This window comes from Haliaeetus albicilla, chromosome 24, assembly GCF_947461875.1.
Source record: "Haliaeetus albicilla chromosome 24, bHalAlb1.1, whole genome shotgun sequence".
Lineage (NCBI taxonomy): Eukaryota > Metazoa > Chordata > Aves > Accipitriformes > Accipitridae > Haliaeetus > Haliaeetus albicilla.
The window spans coordinates 6,471,434-6,499,213 of NC_091506.1; the positions used below are offsets into that span (position 1 = coordinate 6,471,434).

Here is a 27,780-nt window from a genome sequence, read left to right on the forward strand (position 1 = left end):
GGGGTTTTGTGCGTGTGTGTGAGAGGCCGCCTCAGACAATGGGGTGCCCGGAGGCTGCGCTTCCTGCGGAGCGGCGGCAGGAAAAGGCCCCTTTTTTCCTCCGCATCCTGAGAACGCCGTTCCCGGTGCCATACAGCGGCAGCGCTTTATTTCCGGCAGCGGAAGGGAAGACGCGCCGCCGGCTACCGCACCGCTTTCCCTTCACGGCCTCTGCGGGGCTGCTCCCCCCCCCTGCCCCGGGCAGGTGCCGGCTGGCGGGCACCGTCACGGCTTCCCCCCCCCCCCCACCGCCGCCTCAGCGGAGGCCGGCCCGGCCGGGCTCCTTCCTCCTTCGCCGGCGGCTTGGCGCTCCCGCCGCCTCCAGGTGGAGGGCGGGCCCCGGGCAGCCCCTCAGGCCGCGGTCGTCTCCCCGCTGTGAGGGACGGGGTGTGGCGGTGGCGGTGCCGCCCGCCCCGCTCCTCCGCGGGTGTGAAGGAGGGGCGCGGTGGCGGGGCCGCCCTGAGAGGGCGGGCGGGCGGCGGGCGCTTTTCCACCCCCCCGCGGAGCCTGGTGGGGCCGGGCCGGGCCGTGAGCGCTCCCCAGCCCCGGACAGGCGGCAGCTGCCGCGGCGGCATGAGGATTAAGGCCGTCGGCGAGCGCGTAACGGGAGGAGCGGCCGGTCCCGCGGGCCGCGGGGCTCTCCGGGGTCGGCGGGTCTGAGGTGAGGCGAGGTGCCCGCCGGGGCCTCAGGGCGTGAGGTGAGCGGCGCCGCCGCCGCGGGGGTGGCTCGGGCGGGGCAGCGGCGCCTGACGGGGCTCGCTGTGGGCCGGGTAGCGGGTCTGCGCCGGGTCTAGGGCAGGCCGGGGGCTGGGTCCGGTAACGGGCTCGGCCGGCGTGGGACAAGCGTGGGTCGGAGGCCGGGTCCGGCTCAGGGTCCGGTACGGACTCGGCGCTAGCGCCGGGGTGGGGTGCCTTCCCGAAGGGAGGGATCACCCTCAGGGGGGGCCCAGGGGGACGGGGGAGGGGCGACGCCGATGTGGGGAGCCGGGCACCGCAGCGCAAGCGTGGGGTGTGAGCTGGGGAGGGGGTGCGGTGTGATCCTGCCGAGATTCCCCCCCCCCAGCGTCCCGGGGAAGCGCTTTCTTGCAGGGACCCGAATACCTGGATGGGTCAGACACGCTCCCAGGCTGTTGGAAGGTTGCTCTCGTTGCTGTGAATGTTCCTCAAGAAGCAGGACTGTGTTCTGAGGAAGCCTCCTTTTGCAGGACGTGTTTTGTAACTCAGCTTTGTGTTAAACCCCCCCAGGTTTGTGTATTTGGGAAATCTGAAGCAGATCTAAATCGCCTCAAACCAAACAGGTAAAACTACTTGTATTGTATGAATATTGCTAAAGGCTTCAGTCACAAGCAAGCATGCAAATTTTGGCAAATTATAATGCCAAAAAAGGATTTTTAGATACAGGCCATCCCTTATTTTCCTCAGGAGGTTTAATGGTTCAAAGCAGGGGTGTTTGAAGAGAAGGTTGTAGTACCAGAAAGGTATCAAGTCTGCTTTAGAGTATACAGATATGTGTGGGCCTGTAGTTATAATTTGAAGTATATAACTTGGTATTCAAAGGTTTTTTTAACATGATGTTATCTACTAAAAACAAGCATCCTGAAACAGGCTTAAGTTTCACCATTTATTTATGACCGCCCAGTTTGCCTTCAGCTAATGGTTAGTTTCTTCCAAAGTGGAGAATGTATTATTTCTATACTTATTTTTAAACTAAAATTCCTCCTCTTCTCACCCCTCCCCCCCCCCAACACTTTTACATTTTCTTCCTGCTGTCTGGATATTATATACACTATACTTAGTTTGCACATTTGAACTCTCAGGATCTCTTGGGATTTAGCTAAAGTAAACACACCCATTTTAGTTTGACTGTGAGTTGGTAGTGCGTAATAACCCTCAATGACTAATGATTCAAAGATAATCCTGAGGTAGTACAGTCTAGTCTCTTAGTGAAAGTTTACTTTTCATAGGAAAAAGAAACCACCCCAGATATACAGGTACAAATTCTTTGATTATATGACTGACTTTGGCTGAATATTGTCTTGCATGCTTGAAATGTGCTATGCTGCAGATGTCTTAAGTGTCTTTTTTTTTTAAGTACAGGACTCATAGGTTGCCATGTTCATGTTGCTTGTGTTTGGATTGCTACTGCAAGAAATTCTGGCTAATTCCCAAGCTGAAAATCTTACTGTATTCAAAAACATTCCAGAAGAGCCATTATATAGCTACAAAGCTATCAACTTGCCAGATGAGCATATTCCATACTTTCTGCACAATAATCAGCATATCGCTGGCATCTGTAAGCAAGACTCCCGTTGCCCATATAAAGTAGGTTTGCTTTTTTTTATTTGTTTGTTCAAATGTAATGTTGGGGTGGTTTGTTCTTGGAGTCATAGCAGTTAAAGATGGTGATGAATTGGTCTTCTTGCCAGTTAGTGGGTTCCACTGGGATTTGGAATTCTTGCTCTTGAAATAGATGTACAGGGCTCTTCCTGAATCTGATGCTGCCACAAGACTGGATTTATAATGTACTGGTTTGCAAGATTTTTATTCCCCCTCTTTTGATTGTTACAGAGCTGAAATGGTGATCTTAATCTGAATGACTCTTGTGCCTGTGAAAGGTGTTTGAACTAAGTACAGCTAGTAATTTCTAGGCCTGTGATTTTTAGCATGCTGTAGTACTTTTGTGGAAGTGCCAAGAGTATAGGCAAATCAATGAAATGCTGATTTAATCTTATCCTGTGGTTGCACATAATTCATTCACCTGAAGCAAGGAAAGTGAACTGGAGGGTCTGGGCTGCATGTGGCTGGGGAGCAATTCTAGTGTCTCTCAGGCTGGAGCTGCTTCGTAGAGCTGGGGGTGGGAGCTGTGCTCCCTCTTCTCTGGCTTTCTACAGCACTGCAGAAGCCGATGTTTCTAGATTTGCCTGGGGAGCAGTGGTACCCTCAGCCTGGAGCACTGTGTTTTGTGTGAGCTTAGCTTTGTTATCTATATCTATCAGTGATGTGACATTTTTGGAATCCTACTTACTGGGTCAGGAAAGTGGTTGTCCTGGAACAGACATACTAAAGACAAGGATAATGTTGCTGTGCATGCGTGTCCTCTTTGAAGCCTCTGTTGTGCATAAAGAATCTGGGTGTTCTTTCTGAAACTCCGTTTGAAAACAGACCAAACCAAAAGCCTTTTATGCAAGATTTATTAGCGAGAGGTAGTTTATAAGCTAACAACTAACTTAAGTAATTTCCCTTTTTGCAGTTGCCTAACCTGATTCAGTTATTCTGTGTTACAGAAATACTTGAAGAAACTAAAATCCTGCTGGGGTTATGAAAAATCTTGCAAATCAGATTACAGGTTCAGTTACCCAGTGTGTGATTATGTTGAAACTGGATGGTAAGTTTCATTTTAAATGTATAAAGTACAGTATGTTAAAAAAAAGAGTGTAGTGCTCACTTTCGTATTAGCTGTGAAGTTAACGTTATTGTGATATAGATTTTAAAGGATGATTCTTTGTAGAGATATGTGTATTTACACATAACATACATCTTTCAACGTAATTTAAAAAATCTAACTTTTTAAGGAAAAAAATACTGTTTGAAATGCTTCCTGCCACAATGTTTTCATTATTCTGATTTAGCCTTGAATTCAGATTCCTAAAATAACTCTGGATTTCCTTTCTTAGCTTTAAAAACAGAGGAAAAATGTTAAAAAAAATTTATACCCTTTTACGGGAGAATAGCTTTAAATTGTCATTGATGTTTTCACTTACATGCAGCTGATAAGTTGCTTCCTGTTTTGTGTCTTAAATGTCAATAAAGTAACTAGCTGGCTCTTCTGTTCCACTTTCAGTGGAAAAAAATGTTATCGGTTAAAGTTGTTACTAGACTTGAGCAAGGGACCTTGATTTTTTTTCTCTCTCCTTCATATACCAGGGCAAGTGACATTGAGACAGCCCAACAAATATTCTGGAAACAAGCTGACTTTGGTTACATTCAAGAGAGGCTCAATGAAATGAAAACCCATTGTAAGCCTGCAGCAACAGTAAGTATTTCTGATAGATATGATACTTTTTACTTGTATTTAAATGCAATTTTTGTTATTGATGAAAACCTACTTGTTCTTTTCTTAACAGGGAGATTCGTCTCTGACCTGTTCTCAGTACCTTCAGCATTGCAGAGCCACAAACTTGTACCTTGATTTACGAACTGTAAAGAGAAACCATGACAGGTGTCTGATTTGCTTGTGTTATAGTAAAACCAAGGGATGGCAGGGAAAAGGACTTCAGAATTTGTTTAACAAAGCTGGTGTGCTTGTTGCCATGGGCTTTACTGCTGATCAGAGACTTGTTGCTGAAGTCCTGTTGAGATCTACACCTCTTGATTGCTGTCCGCTGCTGCTGCTGTCAGCAGTACAGGTTGTTTAAAAACCTAAGCTTTTAGTTTTATGGAATGATGATGGATGATTGAAACCCTCCCTTCTGACAGAAGAGAGGAAGGCTTTTCTGTGTCTCTGGTCACATCCTTTCTGTGTCTTTGGTCACATCCTTTCTTGATCAGGTGACGTGCAAAGTAGAATTGTTTTTGTATGAGGCACCGAGAAGACCTCTCCTATGCTAGATGCCTTTATGCCAGAACCAGGAATTGCATTTTTAGATACAGTGAGACTGAAGAGAGGTCTGAACCTGGATCTCCCACATCCCAAATTAAAATGCTACATATTGGAAAACTGCGTAAAAAAACCATACTACTGATGCTGGCATCACGCATTTTTCCTTCTGCCTTATCTTTGAAGTCAGTGTCTTGGCCACATGACTTGAAAAGACCTGGTTCATGACTGTGATGCTGATGCCCTTCAGAATGGGTTTTGTCATCTTCTCAGTCTATCCTAAAAGCTAATTTAGACAGTGCTTTAGTTGGCAATTTGTTTTCATGAAACCTGTTCTTGCACCTCACTCCTTGTATGTTGTATGAAATTCTTGGGTTACTAACTGGGTTGTGAAATCTGAGGTGAATTTCAGTAAGAATTTGTTATTAAAAACAAACAAACAAAAAACCCAACTAATGATGCTCCTGTAAGTAATCATGTAGCAAAATCTAATTAAATTACTCATTTGAGTATGTGAAAATGATTCCTAATAACGTTCTGGGTGGATTAGTGCTGTTTTCTAAATTGCCGTGTAGAACTCCAAGGGCACCACTATCTTTATTTGGGAATTGTGGGAAATGCGTAATTTATGCTGAATTAAATACTCAGGTTTTAAATATGTATGAAGCACCTTGCTGAATTGCAACTAACTAGCACTGGCTTGAGTATGTAATTGAGATTGCAGAGCACTTTGTAGCACAAAAGCTGATAGACTTTTACTAATTTGCATTAGATTCAAAGAAGACTTCTTCCAGAAGGGAGAAATTGGAGGTCATTGCACCCTCAACGTTCAAGCATTTTTGGCTGAAGGTCAACGCAAGAGCCCTTTGCAGTCTTGGTAAGAATCACTTCTCAAGGCTGCTTCCAAGTTCACTTACTAATTCTTTTTTATTTTTTTCATTGGCATTACCGGCTGCGTGGATCACAGCTTCTGTATCAGCATACTGAGGAAATAGTTGCTCCTTTCTAAGGTCAATTTGAGAGTTCATATTAGGTACCTCTGATAATTACATCTATGCAGAATGTTCTAAACTATGCTATGTGTAATTGTGTCCTGCCTGGTCTATAGCAGCAAAAGATCTGAAAATGTTTTGTAATTTGAAGTTCTAACCTTCAGATGTTTTCCGGACAAGATGCTGGTTCTATGCCTAATCTGTTTATAGAAGGAGACGATTGTTTTGTTGCGAAATGCCTTGAAGTTTGTACTTGTGTCTTAGTTCAAACAGTCCTTGGTGATGTTGGGGCCAATGCAATGCCCGATCTGGATATATATTCATATGGTGTTCCCAGGGAGCCTGTGTTTGGAATGTAAAATGGACAATAGTCTACAGGCTGAGTAGGAAGTGCAGAGGGTGCTTTGTGGTAGCTGGTTAAGTATCACAGGTTGCATGTTAGCACTTCAAAGCTGCCTTGCCAGTAAATTGGTGAAACACGAAGGAATTTGAGCCATTAAGGTCCATAAAAGAATTCATTTTTATGCTTTTCTCATGTTTTCATGTTTTTTCTCATTTTGCATTGATGGTCAATTTTGGTTAAGAATAGCTGCAGAGGAGGAAAAGACTTTTCTTCTCTACCTGCTATTGTCATCTCAACTGCTTATCCTTGTTTATATCCAGGAATAATAAATATTGCATGTACATTCACTATTCTGACCAAAGCATGAAGATCTTGCTGAAGTGTCTTTGGCAATGCAGATCAAGTTGGATAGACCCACAGATCTAGGCTCTAAGGCTCTTTGTTACATCTCTACTGCCTTGATTTGTAGATCAAAGATGCTGTTCGCTCCTGAGATCAAAGGCAGTGTTTAACCTCTTGAAGCTCATAACCTGAAGAACCTTCCATTACAATTTCAAATCATTAAAATGATTGTCAGACTCTATCAGTTTTCAGCAGTCCCGTTAAATCAAATGGACTGGATGAACAGTTACAAAATCTTAGATGTATGAAGTACATTTGTTTAAGTGTGTTAATGACAAAGCATGTTCTGTGTGATTGAATCTTTGTAGGTTTGCAGAACTCCAGACATTTACTGCATTAAACTTCAGGCCCCTAGAAGATGGGAAGTGTGACATTGTTATTGAAAAGCCAACATACTTCATGAAATTAGATGCAGGTAATTGGTATCTTTAGTTTAGTTTTTTTTTCTCCTGCAGTACTGTAGTAAAACGAGCCCGTATCCAACTTGCCCATCTACATTATGCCTTTGTGATTGTCAAGTTCACTTGTAATATATTTTTATTTTTGAAAAATGATATGACTTTTTCATTCCTTTTTTTTCTGTAGTTCCACTGATGAACTCGGAACTTAAATTTAAAAATCTTACATTTTCCCAGAGATGGTTAAAAAAAAAAATCAGAAAAATTTCCTGCCACTTGCCTTGCACAGTCATTCTCTTGACTGTGTTTTGACAGTCTTTGACTTTGTGCCAAAGACCTTTATGTGCAGTCTTTGATTTTGGCTGTTTCTGGATGACAGGTTTCATACCATGAAACACAAGATATGGGTGTATGTGTCTTGTAGTAAGTATTCAGTAACTGAGGGTTCTGTGCATATTGAATTATATGGAAGAGGAAATGGTATTCGAAGAGGGGCAGCACCCAAGCATCTTTAGGAATCAGCTAGTGGTATCTGACATTTTTTTAAGTTCACCAACCTTTTTGTTCATGCAGCATGTTTTACAGACAAATGTTAATCAAAGAGAGTGTTCAGGATGTAGACATACAAACAAGCTGCTGTGTGGTAACCTATGGTTTAAACTGGGTAGTTGTCTGCTGTGTTCTGACCCTGTGACAAAGTGCAACTGTAAACTTCCCCTGCAGGCCAGTATCTTATATTTTAGGCAAAGTTGTTGCAGGCCCCTGAACAGTTACTGTGGAAGAGTTGCTGTGCTGTCAATTTGTACCTTTGAGCAGGGTGGTCTAGCTGTAGCTCAGGAGGCGATTTTGTCCAGCTCCTTTGTTTTAGGGGAAGCGGGGGAAAATTGCTGTTTGAGCAGTATAGGAAATCCGGCAGCTAGTTCCTATCATGGCAGCTCCTTTTGGTCAGGAGCTTAGAAACAGGGGCTGTGTGCACATGGTTCCAAAACTGGGATCTGGTCTTCACTAGCAAGAAAACTGGATTACATTACCTCCTTTGTTTCATGGTAGTTTTTTATGCACCATGGTCTCAAGGTATTAGCTTAAGAAACCAAGAATGAACAAGAATGCTCTGAGAAAAAACCTGAGGAATTACTTGGGCTTTGGCTCATGTGCAAGTACAAGTTCTGTCTTGTAGTCCTGCAGACAGAGCTTCCCTTAACCCTAATAAAGCAGAACCAAGATCAGTGCCGAAGGCCTGTTTTTAAAGTTTCCTCTATGTCTAACTAGCTATTGTTAAAGCAGTAGTTGCTTTCATATAATTCAGAAAGCAGCTGCAGAGTGTAATGGGAAATAGCACGTGAAACTTATCTTTTTCTTATGCTGTCTTTTGGCTGCTCTTCTAATTTCTCTGAACTTTTAAAAAACATGTTTTACTTCAGGTTTCTTACCTTGATTCCTTCCCCCTGTATACCTTTTTTAGGGTGTATAAGAAGCATTCAGTCAGAAGCAGGAGAAAGCTAATATAAAATGCAGGATACTACTAAGGAAAAAATGCATGAACCAATAAAAAGTGGAGCGAGTAATGTAGTATTTTGCTAACAACTCTTTCTTTCTTTCTCAGGCGTTAATATGTACCATCACTTCTGTGATTTCGTCAATCTTTATATTACACAGCATATAAATAATTCCTTCAGTACTGATGTCAACATAGTCATGTGGGACACCGTAAGTCTGCTGTGCTTTTAACATTTGTAATCGGTTGTATCTCTGCTTTATAGAGGCTCTGAAGCTTTTAGTAGCCAGTCCTTAGCTTTCTTGTGGGCTTAGCCATGTGGAACTGGTAAGTTTTTGGATCCTGTCAATACAGGTACATGAACAATAGTCAGGGAACAGATTTTCCACAATAAACCATGTGCTGTTTGAACACTACTCCGTAGCTCATCTTTTGCTAGTACATAATTATGCCTTTTTTTGGTGTCACCTCAAAAATAACATGATCTGTATTTCTAATGTGTAGCATTTGAATGTTTCATGCTGTTTTTTGTAGTTTTTTTTCTCTGAGAATATTGACATAGATTTACTCAAAACTGTTTCTTCTGTATTTAAAAAGAAACGCAGCCTTGCATCTTTCTAAATCAGTAAGGTGCAGCCTGTAATAAAGAAAACAACTAAATGAAATCCTTGTACATATCAAAACAGGGTCTAATACTTAATTCCTTTAAATAGCCTTCTTACAGTTCCTTCTCTCAATCACCTCTTAGAATGCCATGATGACATATAAACCAAATTTTTAAGTGGGGCTATTTCTGCTGCACTGCTGAGTTGAAACTGTGACTGTGTTTGAGAGTAATATTAGTTTTACTGGCCAGTATTTCAGTTGTGTAGGAGAGTTATAAGCTAAACAAAATGCCTAGTTTTTCATTGTAAAATGCCAGATAACATGTGTAATCTGGTCTGGAAATAACACAGTTCTTGACTATGATACTGTCCCATGTCTGTCTTGTTCTCATAATATACTGGGTTTTCTTTCTGAATATTTACTGCTAGGACAACTAATATTCAATACAGAACTGCAAGTATCCTCTGCGTGCTATTTAATGAGAAACCTCTTTGGTTAGAAGAGACCCTTTTTTCTAATTATTTTACATTTTGAAAGCTAAAGTAAACCCACCTGCCAGATAAGCAAGCTCTCTAAATGTTATACAGGGACCTATTAATCCAGCTCTGATGGCTTTCCAAAAAGATCAGATGTCAGACAGCATTGTAAATTACTTTGAAAAGCAACTCTTTGTCTTATATCACGTTGTTGAATCAAATAACTCTTTCAAATATACCATTCAAAGTAAGTACTGTCACAGTACTATCATTGTAAATAAGTCCTAACTTCTCGGCCTGCTTGAGTTCATTACCATGTACAACCAGATGATGGCACCAACTAACTGCTGAACTGTCCATGCTGATCAAAAGATGGACTTGAGCTTATTATTCATTCTCTTTCTTTTCCATGATGTAATTAGATTTGGCCATACGTTCTAGCTACTGTAGAATCAGTGCACTATTCTTATTAAACAGTAATGGCCTTAGATGTGGGTTAAACAAAGCAGAAAACGAGTAGGAAATCTACTGGGTGTTGATTTGTAGGCTGTCTCTGCAAATGCAGGAAAGCAATGTTTATAAAGCACTTTTAAGGAGAGCAGATAGCATTAGAAAGTAGTATTTTCAGTTTTGGAGATCAGTTCTCTACTTCTAATCTTGAAGAGCAGTTCTTGTAATACAGATGGCCAGAAAGTAGTATGGATTGTAAAATTCATTGAAACTTTATGGCAGAAGGAGGGGAAAGGGAAGGAAGCACCTCTTCTAGTGAAGGAAATCTGGCACCCTTTAGGTTCTCTTACATTTCACTAGATGTCTGCACTCTGCTGCTGTCATTGATAGTCTTATTTTCAAATTTCTTGTTGAGAATGTTTCCATATAATTTTCCAAGCAGCCTGAACTAGCTCCAGAGTTGAAAGGAAGCTTTAAGTGAGAATCTGCACCAGGACTACTGAGGTCATATTTATTTGCATTCAAAGAGCAAGAGATGGTGACTCTTAGCCCTCAAATGTCTAGAAAATGTTACGAATTTGAAGGCAAGAGCCCCTGCTGCTAGGCCAATGTTGTGGGGAGTAGATGATTTTTAAAAGGATCTCCAGAGCATTGCTGCAAAGGGGGAAGTTTTGTAATGCCCTGTAGAGAAACTTCTTGGTAGTTTGTCAAAGTAATGCAAAACAGTTTCCTGGCTGTTTCTTCCATCAGATCAGATCATTGCCTTCAATTTGTGATACAGGTGATGATCCCAAAACAGAGGCAAATGTGAAACAGGCTTGTTGTGACTTTTTACTTCAAACATTACTGCTGCACTTGAATTCGCAGGTGGTTTTTTAGTCTCAGAAGTTGAGGTTCATGCCTTCTACCATCCGTATGTTTGTTACTTCAAATTTAACTTGTGTTCTGTTGTCTCTGAGGAAAGTAGTAGGTACCCCTTGCTCCTAACTCAGAAAGTCTAAACTGCTGTTGAAGAACTTTTCTATAAATTAGCAATCTAGACCTGTTATATTAAAAATTAACTACCTGACAGGTAATTTGAGTTAACTGCCATTGTAAATGCAGGGTTCAGCGTTCTGTAATGTCTGTGTTCTGTGCTAGGCTGTCTTAGGTGTCATGGTGGCAATGCGCATATTACCTGTATGTTAAAACTTGTATATAGTACTTGTAAATCATGAAGAGAGTTTTTATATGCATTTATGTAATCATTATGCCCTTGTGTGTTTTCCTTTCCTCCTAGAGTTCATATGGCTATGGCGACCTGTTCAGTGAGACATGGAAGGCATTTACTGACTATGAAATTATACACTTGAAAACCTTTGACTCTAAGAGGGTATGGAATTTTATATTTTGTTTTAATTCATAGTCACTAGGTAGTAAATATGACAGCTTCTCAAGCCGCTTGTGGATATGGGTGTTTCAGAGGAAAGCAGTAATACTTTCCATGCATGTTTAATTTGCGTAATATGAGTATTCTACCTTACAAACAAGAGATAGAGCTGTAACCTAATTCTGTGGCATATCTATGCTTTATATAAATGGACCTAACTTTTGTGTCTTCTAAGAGGTGATATTTAGGTATTGGTTTCAATTCTGCAGGACCCACTGCTGAAGTTAAGGATTTTCAAATGGTACTGTCTTTCTAAGTCTTCTGATTCCTACTGAGGTGTTTATCTTCCCCTGCAACTGTTAGTATATCTGCTGCTTATCATTAAAAAAATTTTTAGTCCCACCAAAAAATGTACCCATTTATTCAGAGCTCATTTTAGTCTCTTAAATCCCTTAAAGCCTGTATTAAACTCTCTAATCTCTAACTGGTTCATGTTTGTTCTGTTTTGGGGGTGGTTTTTTTTATCTCTTCCCACACTTGCATCTGTAGCATCCTAAGTGAGAGCTCTTTTGGGATCAGGATTGTCTTTGTTCTATTCATTTGCACAGTGAAGGAAGTGAGGATGTTCTTGACAGGAGCATGTAATTGCTAGCTCATTATAAGAAGTGATCCCACTGAATGAGCACGGAATGTGCCAGCGGAAGGTAGCAGTGCAGTGTAACTTCTTGTGATCTTGCTTTGCAGGTATGCTTTAAAGAAGCAGTCTTCTCATTACTGCCTCGAATGCGATATGGCTTGTTTTATAACACGCCATTGGTGAGTTCTTTTTATCCGTCCACTGTGTTAACTAGATGTGTGTGTGACAGTATAAAACCTGAGCTAATGAATCTCTCAAATACCTAGCTCAGCTATCATGAAATGTACTACATTGGAAGTCTGTGCAACTCCAAATGAAATGATCTTCCCTAAAGATTATGATTTTGAAGTTACTTCAGCTACTTGATAGGAACTGGTTGTGTACAATCTCTTATGTCACAGCTCATGAGATGCGTATTATTTCTCTTTAATGGGTGGACATTGTGAAATTACTGGTATTTTTGCAGAGCACAAGAGCTTGTACACTGACAGACTTTCCCGAGGGTATTAGCTCATGCATTCAGGCTGTAACACTGTAGAGACAGTTATATTTCTTTCTAAATGAAAGTGCCACTTGTGTTGCAGTGAATAGTGACATGTTTAGCGCAGTGCATGATACTAGGCTTTTGTTCCACAAGAATGGCAAAAGGCTGATCACAAAGAGAGGTTTTCTGAGCAAAATAAGTTTTTGTATTAACAATTGCTTTTTTAATTTCAGATCTCTGGCTGTCATGGTACAGGGCTATTTAGAGCATTTTCTCAGCATGTGTTACACAGATTAAATATCACACAAGAAGGACCCAAGGTATGATAGCTGAATAGTGAAGTTGTAAAATGGAGCTGGTGGCTCTTACCAGAGAAGCAGCATTAGCAAGCTGGACTCAGTGGGGAATAAGGGCATATCGTGTACTTTTTGTCCTTTCCTGTGATGCTTGGGATTTTTTTTTTTCCTGTAAGTCAGCCTGTTCTATAAAGGCCTTCAGCAAACATTTGTGTATGTTTGTGAAAGTTGCCCTCATGCCCTATTTCCATAGGGCAGACTTTAGAACATCTTCCTTCCAACCCTAGGACCTCTTCCTCGTCTCTATTCTCTGTGTTCAAGGCCTTTGTGTCCTTCCTAGTTAAGCAAGATCCGTGTAACGTGGTCTCTTCTGGAGCATACTGACAAGGTGCTGTCCTTGAGTCCAGTAGAGGGGATCCCACAGAGCAATGCAGTGAACTTGCTCTCTATCGATCCTCATAGTTACTGCTGAGCTCAGGTCAGAGGAGGAAATGATTGAATCTGGTCCTTCCGATCTCTGCCCAGTACCATCTGCCTGGCCCTGGGCTTCTCTGCTGTACACTGGTACAAAAACTGGTAGTTTTTGCAAACTGTTGCAATGGCTGTATTGATAAATACGGCAGTCCTGGGCTTCTTGAAGTATTTGCTAGAGAGTAGCCTACATATTATCGCTGAGGGGCACACATTCAAGGCACTGCACAGGCATTTAGTTATGCTTCTCCTGCTGACACTAATGGGACTCATGCAGTTAAATCTCTTTATTTCACTTGGAACACTTACCCCTGTGAGTCCAATTAATTTAAAGAGCTAAAAGGAGGAACTGTTATAGAAGTAAAATATTTTTTTCCAAGGATCTTGTGCGCAAGCCATCCTGAAAGCTGCTTTCCTGCTTTCAAAAACTTCCATGTAATGTGTAATACAAAGGCTCTTTTGTACTGAATAAAATAAATCTTTCAGAAAATGTTTTATTCTTTGTTAATAGTCAGACTTTCACAAAGTTTTTGACACTTTTAATTTTTTGGAAAATATGATGTGAATTTTAAGGTGGTTACATCATCTATTACATGGGGAAGAAACATATTTAGTTGCTCAAATAATTGCCAAAAGTAAATATGGATGTGTTTGGGTTGTTTTTTGGTTTTGGTTTTGTTTTTTTTGGGGGGGGGGGGGGGTTATTTTTTGTTGGTTTTTTTTTTTGTGAGATCTGCCTCATAGCTAATACACTGCTGCTTCTTTCTTTTTAGGATGGGAAAATTCGAGTCACAATACTTGCACGCAGTACAGATTACCGGAAAATATTAAACCAGAATGAGGTGTGGTCCTTTTTACTTTTAAAAAAAATTATCAGAAGTTAAATTTTGCTTATTGAATTGATATTATTTTTTTTTCAGGAGCAGCCAAGACATCTATCTGCTGACAAATCTTGGACAAATATGTTCAGTGCTAATATTAATTTCTTCTAATATGTCTTCTAGCCAGTCTCCATTTCTGTACACCAGACACTGAACCTTGCTGCCCTTTTTAAATATCCAGTGGAAGACTACAGATGTAATACTAAAAGCATTTCCTCTTAACAAACAGACACTGCAGCGCTTCTGATAAAATTAAATTATTTTGCTTTCAGATTATCTCTTTTATTTCTAGCATTCCCAGTGTTGAAGACTCTAACAAAAACCTTTGTTATGCTTGCAGATTAAAATGCATAAGCTATTGTCTCTGAGTACATGCATTCAAAACTTAATGAATTTTCATATTGATTCACATTTTTGAATCATGCAACTTAATGGATTTATGGTGTAGCTTCTATGTGGTAAAATGATAACATCTGATGTTTTCATACCTGTCTTCATTCTTAGCTGTTAGAGCCTGACAAAAATGAATTGGCATTATCATCCCCACCTTATGTAGGGAGAAACTGAGGCTTGTTTGATGCAATAGCTCAGTGGCAGAATAGACAGAGTTCAGAAAGCTAGATTTGTGCCTTATCTGGTAGGCTGTCCACAGTGCATGCCTACACTGCTACATGTAGTGTGTTTTCTGGTAATGAGCACATGACACAAATGGAGAAGTTAATCTTATCTTTACTACATGTTTGTAAAAGAAAATACTTGGCTCTTTCTCTGTCTTCTGCTGGCTATGGATTGGAGACTTAGAAGAAGCCCTTTTAGGTTAGAAGCCCAGGCTCTAACCTGATTTCACTTCTTATTTGAGTAGGAGTCTGACCTAGTAAGGTATTTTTGAAAATCCTTCTAGCTACCAATTTGCTTCTTTAGGTATTGGAATATCTTTTGGAAATCCATCCACATCTTCCCACTATTCCTGACAGAACTCCTACTAGTTTGAATGGTTTAGGATTGGGTCCTGGAGCACGTAGAAGGCAACAGTAGCCTTTGTGAGCATGCAGGAGATCTAAGTCTCCCCTCCAGCGGTTGCTCTGCCAGGAATAATGTATGTATCTTGGGTGGGAAGGCACAAAAAGAGGGGAACTGCTCCTTTGTGTGTCAGTGACAATATGTTCTGTCTCACTTGTTGTAATTCCCTGGTAGGGAGAAGGAGTGTGTAAAATGATCAGGAGTGCAGGGGAGGAATTAATTGAAGGAGAACACCAAATCATTGTCTTTTTATTTTTCCTCCTTAGCTTTTAAGTGCTTTGAAAACGGTATCGACATTGGAGGTCAAAGTGGTAGACTACAAATACAAGTACGTAAGTTGGTAAAAGAAACTAGTGTGATCTCATGCTGCCTATGGCTGGTGAAAGCTGTTTGCAAGCAAAGCTACATATGCCCCAATGTCTAACCTTTGCAAAATCCAAGAACTGGTAAGGAAGGAAGAATGTTACTGAGGGGGTGGTAGGTGAGCTAGTTAAGCACTTCCATCCCATGATGCACTACTTGGGAATGAATCTCTAGAGTTAGTAGGCTCAAGTTAAAGCTACTACATGACAAGCAAGTTTTGAAATTACTTTTCTTTCTGTTTCCTCCTTTCTCCCCGAGCCAGCTGTGTTCCCATCACCCTTTTGGATTTGCTAATGCTCCGCACTAAGTGCACGTCAACAGGGATTTCTCTTGTGTGATGCTGGTGTCATATTTATGACCCTTAGTTTAGTAATGAGTAATAACTCAGCTTATTTGCTGCTCTGGTGGCCCCTGAAGACACCATCTGAGGGCAATTTGTGGTGCCCAGATGTAGTAGGCACTGTGCCAGTAAGAAATGGCTTGAAGAAAAAGTTCCCAAGAGGTGTATGCCTGTGCCAAATGGCAGCAGCTCCCATCTACTCAACGATGCTGTCATGGATCATGCAGGAGGAGTGAGAAACTGAAGATCAGTGTTTTGACCAAAGCAGAGACATTGTGAGGAAGTTGAGTTCCTTCTGATTCCCTTGTCAATGAAAGCACTTGAACAGTCTAGTAGTAGAAAAGAGGGTGGATACCCTTGAGAGGGCATCTGGACCATCCCACTTGAAAGCATGACCAAGTGGTAGTTCCACAGTTCCTGTGCTTGTTGAAACATTCAGCATTACAGATTTCCACAGCTATCCTCCAACATCAATGTCATCATAGTTAGAAGGGTTTCCCTGATGTCTGCCCTTACAGCAGTTTAAGCAGTTTAAACTTTCTTGTTGCGGTTTAAGTCAGTTTCTTCCTACTCTCTTCTAAATGGTCAGAGAGGATGTTATTCTTTTCATTTTTAATGTATGAATTGTTCATACACAAATGAAGCCTATTGTAATTTCCATTTCCAGTTGTCTGTCTTCTCTTGAAATTAAGTACCTTTAGTCCCTTCTTTCCTTGTGTGCCCAGGGAACGCCTGGTTATTTAAAGAGACTACTTTATTTGGAGCTTACAGTCAAAGGATGGGAGAGAGTTACAGCTCCAGGAGCTGAAAAAGGCCTGGTCTCCTTATTTCTGCTTGATACCCTATGCATAAATTCAGGTTGGGTATCCACACCTTTAGGTGAGAATTGTATACTTCTATGTTACATTAAAAACAGTTTTATGTCCTTCATGTTGGGTTTTTTTTAAAGGAGGTAATGCAGATATTTTTTTTTTAAAGACAAGTAAAAAACCCCCAAACTTACAAAAATCTTAACTTGTAAAAAAAAAAAAAAAAAGGTTCAATTTTTTGGAACAGACTCTTGTGAAGTTTTGAAACCTGTCTGTGTTTCTTTTAATTCCATGCTGAGTTATTGCTGGCCGCAGCATTTGTGATTCTTAGTATTTTTCCTTGAAAAATCAGTTCTTTCTTTCAGTATGCCCTTAAGTTAATTTTGCACCTTCTACATGTAACTAATTCTTGCTGAGATGGATAGGCATGCCAGATCACCATTTTTGCTGTGTTGTCCACAGGGAACTTGAATTTTCAGAGCAATTGAGAATTACCCACAACTCTGATATATTCATTGGGATGCATGGAGCTGGACTTACCCATTTGCTCTTTCTACCAGACTGGGCTGTTGTTTTTGAACTGTAAGTCTCTTTCTCTCTCTTTTCTCTCTTATACCACAACTGCTAATGTCTGTTCATATGTGTTAATGAAGCACTTTGACTTGCTAGTAGTTGACTATGAATGTTTGTCTTGCATCCTCGTCTAGACTATTTTTGGCAGTATCTTCTGGGAATCAAAAGTGAGGAAGCTTTCATTATAAAATATAGTGTAACTATATCCTACAGGTTTAGCCTGTGATTTCTTAAGATGCCGTGGTATAAATAAAATGCAGCCTTGTCAACAATTGCTTCGGGAAAATGGCAACAAAAGAGAAAGCCTCACTGGTTAGATTCTACCTGGTGAGTCTGAGATTTAATGGTATTTTGGTGATCCAGGTGAATTGATTACATAGGATGCATGTCCAGGGTGTTAAAGAACACCCTGAAGGTTATTTATGTATTCCTTTCTATGCTCAGGACATGAGCACCAGCTTGCTGGCCAAACTTAGCTGAGTGTCATTCTGTTTTACCTAAATTTCTCTAGTAGCTTCCTTTTAAACGTATTTTCATAGAATCATAGAATAGTTTGGGTTGGAAAGGTCATTTAAAGGTCATCTAGTCCAACCCCATGCAATGAGCAGGGACATCTTCAACTCGATCAGGTTGCTCAGAGCCCCGTCCAACCTGACCTTGAATGTTTCCAGGGATGGGGCATCTACCACCTCTCTGGGCAACCTGGGCCAGGGTTTCACCACCCTCATCGTAAAAAATGTCTGCCTTGCATCTAGTCTGAATCTACCCTCTTTTAAAAGTTTAAACCATTATGACTGGTCCTATCGCAACAGGCTTTATTAAAAAGCATGTCTCCATCTTTCTTATAAGTTTCCTTTAAGTACCGAAAGGCTGCAATAAGTTCTCCCTGGACCCTTCTCTCCTCCAGGCTGAACAACCCCAACTCTCTCAGCCTTTCTTCATAAGAGAGGTATTCCAGCCCTCTGACCATTTTCATGGCTAAATTTTGTTGTAAAGTATGGTTGTTAATAGGCACCCCAGTTCTATAGAACTAAACAAAAATGCTGCACTCTTCTAAGAGCACTGAATTCTCCATCCTGGGAAATTCTGCTTAAAGCCTCTGCTGTGGGAAGGCTGTGGAGCTGGTGCTTTGCAGCATAGTCTTGGCTTGAGAGCATTTTGTCCAGTCTCCAAGTAAATTCAGAAACCCATGCCCAAGAGCTGCTGCACCTGGACAGGGGCATGCCTGACATGCAGGTGTGCCTCAAACTGCCTCTAGGCTGCATCTGAAGAACAGATGCTGGCCCTTGTTGTTTTCAGTGGAGTAAGATTTGTCCGTGGTTTCAGAGCCTTAGAACTCGACATTTTGGCCTGAAGGTTTGGGGTTTTTTTTCCTGTTTCACCCTGGTAAACTTCAGTACAATCTCTGTGGGTAAATACAATTTTTCTGCCTGCCCCTAGATACAATTGTGAAGATGAACGTTGTTACCTGGATTTGGCAAGGCTGAGAGGCATTCACTACATCACTTGGCGAAAAAGGAATAAAGTATTCCCTCAAGATCAGGTAATGATGGCCACTGCTAGAAGGGTGGGTGCTGTAACTTGAAGCATTTAAAGGTTAACTTGTTTTACCTATCTATGTTCTGATACTTGAAATATGGTTTTCATTCTTTAGACCAAATTAACTTCCCTGTTGTGAGTAAGAAATCATTTGATATTAATGACTGAGGGAAGAAGAGAAATGAAATTAATTGGCCATTAATCTAAGCCATCCATAGCATTGCTGTTATGCAGTTACTTTGCTGACTTCTTTGCCTCAGAGCAGATCAGTGGATCAGAAATAATAAACTAAAATGGCAGATGCTCAATTTTTTTTCTTGCTTTTTGAATGGAAGATGTACTGAATTTTTTTCTGTCTAAAAGGTCTTATTTCATTTTTCTAGGGACACCACCCAACTCTGGGAGAACATCCAAAATTTACAAACTACTCCTTTGATGTGGAAGAATTTATGTACTTGGTGCTTCTGGCTGCAAATCATGTTTCACAGCATTCCAAGTGGCCGTTTAGGGTAAAACATGATGAATTTTAAATTTGACTTCTGACTGAAATATTATTTTTAAATAATGCTCCATAAAAATATTGTAACAACATAAAGCAAAATGCTGGTGTGAAACGTGTAAACCTCTACGAGGGATATGTCCCATTATTAACTTGTCAAACCATTTCTTAGCACCATACCTTGACCCTCTCCTTAATTCTGGGAGTTTTTGATATGTAAAAACTGTTTTTCAGAACTCTTTTTGTTTTTTGCACTGTATTTTTACATTCCACATTCTGAAATACTTGTCTGATATGTCCATCCATTTCATGTAAGATTTTCTGGGGTAGATACTAATCTTGCAATAATTTATGCCTACTATTATTTGAGGAAATGCTAGAGAATGGAGAGTGTTACAGCTTGGTTTCTCAGTATAGTCTCTCTGGGAATGAACGAGGCCTGTCAGAGCTCCTCAGTTCCTCTTTTTAAGAAGGTAGAGGCTTTTATATTATAGTCCCGTACCTGTAAGTAAAAATCTGAATAGGAATTGCCTTCCTATTGTAAGATACTGCCCAGTATGTCATTTGTAGCCGAGTTACATGATGCAGTGGTTCCAGCATGGCTTGTTAGTTCCTTTCCATCACCATCCATGTTATTGCTGTGCTTGTCCCTGTATTGTTTCTAGGTTTGAAGATCTTCCTTTGTATAATAGTGGTTGTAAGAATGAAGTGGTTAAGCAAGCTTTAACTCTTGTTGTTCGGTAGAACAGACACTGCAAACTTCTATTACAGCTTTAGAAACATTTTTAAGTTAGAAAAACATGTCTTATGGTTTTGCATTTAAATATAAGCTTTGACTCTTCTCCCTCTGGTTTTAAATGCTAAAATATAACAGGTCTGCTCAGTAGGTTTAGTCAGTCTTCTATCTCAAAGCAGGTAAATCTTTTCCTGAGCGAATACTTAAAATATCAGGTAATCTGGGTGTTTCCTACTTTTTCACATAAAACAGCAGTCTGTAATGGGAAAAATGAGCAAATTGGAATAAAACTTGAGTCTTCCTGAGGATGCTAAAGGGAATGGACTTGTAGTTTTTTATGACAAATGATAAGATGCATATGGTGTCTTTCAGCTGCAGCTGAAAGGAAATGAACTCATGAGGAACCTTGTTCTTGGAGTCATTAAAAGCCTAATCTATTAATATTCTTGTTTTCTCAAAAAGTCAAAGAGTTAATCTAGAAAACTTTTGAAAATCCTTCCAAAGCCAGTAGCATAGTTCACTGTTTTCAGTGAAGGAAATATTAAGCCAAAGCCGAGTTCTTTATAAAATTCCCTTCAGAGCTGACGTGTTGGTTCTAGCAGGGGGAAAAAAAAAGGGAGTAGTTCTGTTGTCTTAAGTGGGGCCAGAAGGACGTGTGGAAGAATCAAGTTCAGTGAGATAAAAAACAGAGTTCTGTGTTAAATTATGGATTTTTTTGAGAATGTATTCCCATGATAGGCTCGCAGCATAATCATACAGTCTCAGTGGCTTGAAGCAGAGCATACATTTTTATGCAAAAGCAAGACAGTTACAATAAATGTAAACATTTCACTGGTATAATGGTAGATATTATTGACTTCCATTCTCCAACAGTCATACGCAATTTCACAGAGTGTAGGTGCATTTACTGACCTGCCTATACTGGTAAAGATGAGTTACTGTAAGCATAATTTTTATATAGATCTCTCATGACCCAGATACACAAGATACCTTAAGGTATCAGCTATATCTGGTGCAATTCTTAGTGCAGTGTATTGTTGTACTTTAAAGAACCATAGAAGCAAAATTGCACTTCTTGGCATGAGGAAAAAAAAAAGCCCTTGAGAAATGCAGTTTCCTGTATTTGTATTGTGTGTGTATGTGTGGTTTTTTTACCTTGTGGGATTTTTAAAGAAAAAAAAAATGTATAAAACTTAAGTCAGTGAAATCTCTTGAGTTCAAATGAAACCAACTCAAAATAAAGAAGACATTTAACTATGAACTGTGCACATATTTGATAATTTTTTTAATAAAAAGCTTTTTAATAAAAAAAGAAGTGTAAAATTTTTGGTCATAGCTTTACCAGGTTTTAGAGGCAAATGTTTTAAACACTGTTAATTGCATAGAGTCATGTGTGTCTGCTTTTTCCTGCCATGACAACCTGATGCTCTGAGGTCTAAACTGATATTCAGATTTATTTGTCTGGGAAACATTCAGAGATAACACTGTCATCTTGCGCCAATGGCTTTGTTGCCAGGCATTTTAAGATTAGTTTGTGGAAAACATTGGTATATGTTTAACTTTCTGTGCTGCAGATGATGCTGTTGAAGCCAGTGTGTGAATGCAGGCATGTGCTTGAATTTGTACAGAAGTAGCTGATGAGGAGCTTCTCTTTCAAGCTATGTTAGGAGTCGCTAAAACAAGTGGTCGAACATATGCCTGAATGCGTGGAGGAGAGGCTGTGGGGAATTAATCCAAGGGCAAAATACCCTGCCAACATTCACCAGTTTCACTAAATTTGAGTGCAGCGTCAACAGTTGATGGCCAACATATTCTTCAGCCTTTGTGGCTTAATATTACTGGGATGAAAATACTATTTTGGTTGATTTAGCTTTACAAATAGTCACAAAATTATCTTGGCAGCAAAAGGAGGTTTGGTTGCATTAATGGGATTTTTTCCAATAAATCCTGAGGGAGAGTTTGGACAACAGCAGAGATCTGGCTCATGACTTTCTTAAAGAGGGTCTGGGCCATCTCCATCTGTCTAGAAATTGAAATTTGAGACAATCCATGAGACTTTTGGGCCACTTGTTCTTTAGGCAGGGTATAGCTCTGGGTTGTATTTTCCTACCAGACTATAGGAATCTTGTTCCTTGCTACTTCTGATTTTTGTGTCTCTCCAGTTTAAGTTTAGAATCTGTGTTTAACTGGCACATTGGCATCAGCGTGATGAATGTAGTTTTGGGACTTAATGAACATTGCCAATCCTGAATGCTTACAGGATTGCCTGTGTTTCATGTACAATGTAAACTGAGAGCTGCATTTGAAATAAAAAAGAATTTATGGATGCACATGGTGTCTTTCCTTTTTACTTCAGAAGTCTTCAAGATGTATTTTCAATTTTTTCTTTGTGAAGTTCTGTGGAAGTTGGGTAAGTGTGAGAAATGGTTTGTGATGGGGAGGTGGCAAATCAAGATTATTAATCTTAAGAGTACAGTTATAAATATTAAGGCAATACATCCTTTAAAGCAATTAAATAATAATGAAATTGTTTAATTTTTGCTGTTAATCTTGCCAGTTGTACCATTAATGAGATTACTCAGGGTTTAGAATGTCCCTTAATCTTTTTTTTTTTTTTTTAAGCAGGAGAGAAACTGAAGGAAACGTTCTCCTTGAGAGCTTTTTATCTGCTCAGAAGGGTAAAATGTGAGGGGATAATTTTATTTGATTTCAATGTTGAATAATTGTTTCAATTTGCAGTGTTTTGCCTTGAAGTTGAGCTCTTATTTCCACTCCTCTGAACACACGTTTCTCATGGATCGGGCTTTTCGTCTGAAATAAAAGAACTGCTACTAAATACTCTTCTGGCTTTGGCCCTGAAACGGCCCAAGTATCTTGGCTCTTCGTTACTCATTCATGAGTTCTCATCATCTTTCTTGCATTTCAGTTCCTCCTCTCACAGCGTGGGTGTGAGGATGCTAAGCCTCCAGTTACTGAAGCTGCTTGACCTACTCCGAGTGGGAGCTGCTCCTCCTGTCTACAGACTGCAGCTCGCGTGAGGGCTCTCTACCTCATTTCAGTCCAAGTCAGCTGCCTTAGCAAAAGCCTGCAGTTTGAACTGTTTGCCACAGACTCTTTTTCTCCTGTAGGTGTGGGCTATGGTGTAAGAGGTGGCTGTGTCAGCTGCTCATCTGGTGTGGCAGTACCTCGAAGTAGGTAGACGGGTCTTGGTTGTGGTTGGGGTAACCTTTCTAGAAAAAAACCTAGAGCTGGAATAAAATGACTGAGCGAGTCTTGGTGAGCCCAGGTCTGAAGTTTTAGTGGCTTCTGTGTTGGTGGAAATGAGCAGTTTACGGTAGGGGTATCTCAAATAGAGCAGCTGATAAAAGCATTTTGTGGAGGTGGGGAGGGAGATGCGCAGAGGGAATGAGAAGGCTGAGGAGGATGGAGGAATGAGTAAGTGTAAAGGCTGAAGACGGGTAAAATGGGCAGAGAGTCATTCCCAAGCCTGAGGCTCAGAAGACCTCCGCGAACGCCAATTATAAATCAAGTGAAGTGTGTAGAAACTCCATTGGGACAGAGCCAAGAATGAGGGTAGTGAAAATGTTACTGTCATAACCTGCAAGGAGGTACAGGAGGGACAAATGAAAGGACTTGAATTCTCCTGGGTCTGAGCCAGGTGAAGAGGGGAGCAGCACCCCCGGCCAGGTGGGGGTCTCGAATATGCATAATCTCTAACATGGCATTGTTTGTTTTTTTTTTTTTTTTTTAACTGTCTTTTTTTTTTATTTTATTTTATTTTTTTAAAAACAGGTCTGGCTTTGGCCCTTAGAAAAGTATTTGAAACAACATAGTTACACAAAAATGTATAAAGCCTTTGAGTGGAGGGTGAGAAATCAGTTGCCTAAACCTCAGCTACCCCATGACTTAGAATTTGGGTTTATTTTATTAGTTGCTGGATATCATCAGTTCAGAACTTTAAATCTGCATTGTCCGGTCACATGTTTGCGGTCAGTGATGTACCTGTATGTTCTATTTAAGTAGGTCTCGTTGGTCTTCTCAGCTTTTGCGAAGAGCACGCTCACATTCGGCGCAGTGCTGTAGGATCGCAGCGTTAGCCAAGGTGCCTCCTGCTTGTCCCGGTGGTCTCTGTCGGCTGGAAATATCTTTTGCCTTGGAGTGGACATCCCATTTCCAGCTAAGGCTTCTAGAGCAGCATTTACTACCTATTTTAGCAGAGTGCAGTAGGTGGCACTAGAGCCCTTTCCAACGTTGCCTTGGCTGTTCAAAGGGAATCTGCTTTCAAATGCAAAGACTCAGCTTACCGAGGAGTACAATAAAGCAACGGCTCCTCCAGATGATGATTTGGTTTTTTCCACCCTTCCGGCCTGTAGAAGGAAATGCCTGGAAAAAAATTAATCCAGGGAGATTTTAGGTTTTAGTGTAGGATTATTCAGATGCTATAATATCAGAATATTTTTCTTCAGTTTTTCTTTAAGCAACTTAGTTGGTGTTGGAAAATAATTTTCCATTAATCTTTTGTAGCAAAATGATGTTTCTCATTTTCTTGTAAAAACATTTTGTGCCAAACTGTTACTTTTTAGCAGTTAATGCAATTTCTGTTCTGCTGCAAAGTCTTGATTTTCACTTATGCAACACCTTACCCAGTCTTGCAATATATTGTGCACCTTCCACTACCTAATTATTTCTCCCATTTAGTTCACCGGGGTGTGTGTGTGTTTGTGCGTATGCATCTGGTGTCGCTGAAAACGTAGACTGCTGACACTTGGAAAATGGTAAGAAAATACTGGAGATTGGTGGTTGTTCTTCTGTTTAAAAAACCCCATTACCATGAGGACATTTGTTTTTAAAGCAAAATATTTGAGCTCTGCAGATTACCCCTTTTCCAAACTTATCCCACAGTTGGTCATTAAAAATGGAATTGATGGACTCTCCTTTGCAGCTCTGAAAACCTTTGAGCTGACACAGGCCGCTGGCTGCCCCAGGGAGGGATGCAGTGTCCTGTGTTGCCCCTGCTCGCTGGTTAAAGCCGGTGGAGTTGATTTCTTTGCCTGCTGTCTGACCTGCAGCTTTCAACAGCTGAGCAAAATAAAAATAAGCTTTAAATGTTAATACAGGGTAGTAATTATTTGAATTACCGTGCAAGAAGGATGGAAAGCAGGTGAGTTTTGTAATACGATGGAAGTATTGGAAGAAGGCAGATGCTCTCCCTTTCTGTGACGCAAGAGCAATACATCCATGGTTAACTTTGGGGTTTGAACTAGGGCTCTTTGAAGTCCCCCTACGGGCATATGTGATGAAACCTGGAAACTATCATTTTCCTTTCCATGGTGCAGGGGTAGGGCAGACCCTGTGGAAAGAGGAAGGCTGCCATGGACAGTGAAGCTCAATACCTGACTGCTACAAGTTGGCATCTCTCCGCTCTCATCCATGGGTCTGTGTCCGATGAGGAACACGAACAGATCCTGAACATGTAGCGTAGTATGTGTGCAGCTCTGGGGGACACTGCAGCAGGGGTTATCCCTGTTCGGCATTTGATTTTTTGCATCTTGCAGATAATTAAGATCCTCGTCACGGTTACGCGTGAGGCGCAGGAACCTGCCCTGGCCCTCGGGAGGTGCAGGAGGCGGCTGAGGGGCCGTGTCCGTGATGGGGTGGGATGGTCGCGCTGGTCAGGGCTGGATAAGAGGGTGCGAGCGTGGCGGTGACCGCCGTTGGACATCATTCATTACCCCATCAAGGACTCGGCACATCAGTCAGTGAAAAGGCGTGTGTATCAAGCTGACAGCTCTGAATTGTTTCTTCACCAATTACCACGCCAAAGCCTTGATAGCGTAATGAAATATGCCTCCCACCTATCACTTCATCTTTGTCAAACTGACTGGGTGTTCTTAGTTTGTTATGACGGGGAGAACTTCAGCAGCGTCAGAAAAATAAGCAAGCTTGTCTCTGGTGGTAAAGGATCCAAGGCTTAAAGACTGGACGGGTGCTGTCAAAGAAAGACGCCTCAGTCCAGATGAAAACGAACATGGAAAATCCTCACGGACCAGCTGAGCCCTCAGCTCTCTCTTCATTTGGGACCCAGTGGGGGATGAGAAATATAGGAACTTATCTTTTGCTAGACATCTTTATACTTAGTAAAGTATTCAGCCTTTCTTATAATTTATTCATTGTGGTCTAGCATAGTCTAAAATATCAGACCTTCCCTCTCTGTCCTTTTACATAGGCATTCTTTGATGCCTCTTAATTCATTATTTAAGCAGCCTGCGTTCTGCTTTACAAAACGCCCTCCTCCCTGGTAGCTTAATATTATCAGTTATTTGTGTATCTGTGTCAGCAGTTTTCCAGCAGGCAAGGGACAGGGTGGGATGCTCTGGTCCCTCTGCCCTCGCCTCCTGCGCCCCCATCGGCTCCCGCTTGGTGAGGAGCAGACGGCTTTGTAGCAAAAGGAGTTGGGCAGCCAGAACTCGAGTGCTAGAGCTCCAGCAAAGCACTCCAGTACGTGCTGAAGTGATGCTTGAATATGTGTTGCTTTGGAGCTTGGGAGCTCTTCTGAGTGCGAAAGTGTCTCGGTGGCCCTTTAGGTAGGGTGGGGGGAACGGGGCACTGCGGCTCGTGGTACCCAGACAGCCGGGTGGGAACCCTGCTCCTGCTGGGACCTGGAGTCCTGGTACGTCCCGTCCTGCAGCAGTGGCTGAGTTAGCGTTGGTGAAATGCAGGGGATCCCTTTGATGGAGGTGCACTTGGAGTACGAAGTATTCCCTGCCTTGTCATTAATTACAAAGTTGGATAACCGTCAACAGGAACAATTGCAGCTGAAAAATGCATCGGCGTGTTTTGAAGGTTGAGCGATGCTTTGATTTGAATTCTTGCAAGCAATCTGTTTGCTCCCTGGGTATGGTGCTTGAATTGCTGCCAAACGTGCCATCCCCTCCCGCCCGGTTTCTGTGCGTAACGTCTGCAAGGCGGGTCTGCATCCGGGAACGGCGAGTCTGGAAGGCGTCGTGTGGTTCGTAGCACTGCTTTTCCCTAACAAAAGAAAACTAGGTAGGTAGTTCAATGCAGAATAGTAAAACACTTCATTAAAAAAAAAAGAAAAAGAAAAAAAAGGTTAAGTAAATTAAGAGGAACACAGATACTCCAAACCTCCTTCTAATGTCCTTGGTTGCAAAACTGCCCTGGATATTATCTACTCAGTGTTTTTAACATTACACCCAGAGAAAAAATTGGGAATATTTGACCTTTTAATGCATGCTTCAAAGAAAACATTTCTGAATGGTATGTAATAAATCAATCTTTACTTACTTAATAACCTTAATGTTTACTTTTCAAGTCAGGAACTCATGAGATAGTCTAGGATTAAAAACCAAAATTGACAGCTTTCTGGTTGTTTAATGTAAATTGTATTTTATTGATCAGATTTGAAAGCATTTAATATTAGCTTCATGCAATGACATCAATTGAGGATGCTGTTGTCACTTTGGAGACAATAGGAGAACGTACAACCCCAGTCTGCATGGCAGAAGCTTCATCTCAGCACAAGGGACTTGGTTGAGGACATCCCAGATCCCACTGACCCAGTACCCAGCTAAAAATTTTTCCCTTATGTTTTGCAAATACTAAACAATTTTGCTTATTTCTATGGCTTTCTGGGTTTTGTCCCCTCCTGATAAAACCATGTTTACTTGTTCTCATATTTGCTTTCTAACAACTCTCCAATATCATATTTACACAGTCGATACTCTTCTGTAGGGAGATTATTTTTAATAGAGCAGTTTATTAAAGCATCTTTCATGAGAATATACGCATTGCAATGCTGTGTCAGAGCACTGCTGTAAGAGAGAGGTTTCTCCTAAATGCGGTAATACAGTGACTTGCTTATCAAATTTTGTGCTTGGGACATTTAAATGAAGAAGGATGAAAAGGAATGTGATTGCGGATCCTGTGTAGATGGTTGTGCAAATC

At 41.0% G+C, this 27,780-nt stretch overlaps 1 protein-coding gene across 5 annotated transcripts; it reads left to right on the plus strand.

Moving 5' to 3' along the window:
* Window positions 1-395: 395 nt before the first annotated feature.
* Window positions 396-22,141, plus strand: EOGT (EGF domain specific O-linked N-acetylglucosamine transferase). Of its 5 annotated transcripts, none has more exons than XM_069811879.1 (17): window positions 396-737; window positions 1,285-1,337; window positions 2,132-2,361; window positions 3,324-3,424; window positions 3,964-4,072; window positions 4,164-4,258; window positions 5,409-5,513; window positions 6,682-6,788; window positions 8,375-8,478; window positions 11,078-11,170; window positions 11,912-11,983; window positions 12,522-12,608; window positions 13,829-13,897; window positions 15,223-15,284; window positions 16,931-17,050; window positions 18,482-18,584; window positions 18,964-22,141. In XM_069811879.1, exons 3-17 carry the CDS (start codon window positions 2,152-2,154, stop codon window positions 19,108-19,110), a joined length of 1,584 nt encoding a protein of 527 aa, XP_069667980.1. In that variant the 5' UTR covers window positions 396-737; window positions 1,285-1,337; window positions 2,132-2,151; the 3' UTR covers window positions 19,111-22,141. The 5 variants fall into 5 exon arrangements, with proteins under 5 accessions (XP_069667980.1, XP_069667978.1, XP_069667979.1 ...); XM_069811877.1 differs by having other exon boundaries at window positions 2,137-2,361; XM_069811878.1 differs by having other exon boundaries at window positions 396-700.
* The last annotated feature ends 5,639 nt before the right edge of the window (window positions 22,142-27,780 follow it).

What these genes read in the sequence shown, in the direction of transcription:
- EOGT (XM_069811879.1), top strand. Translation starts at nt 2,152, where the DNA reads ATGTTCATGTTGCTTGTGTTTGGATTGCTACTGCAAGAAATTCTGGCT. An exon ending in ATTGTAAGCCTGCAGCAACA is followed by an intron (nt 4,073 to 4,163) that starts GTAAGTATTTCT and finishes TTTTCTTAACAG; the next exon opens with GGAGATTCGTCTCTGACCTG. An exon ending in AAGAGCCCTTTGCAGTCTTG is followed by an intron (nt 5,514 to 6,681) that starts GTAAGAATCACT and finishes GAATCTTTGTAG; the next exon opens with GTTTGCAGAACTCCAGACAT.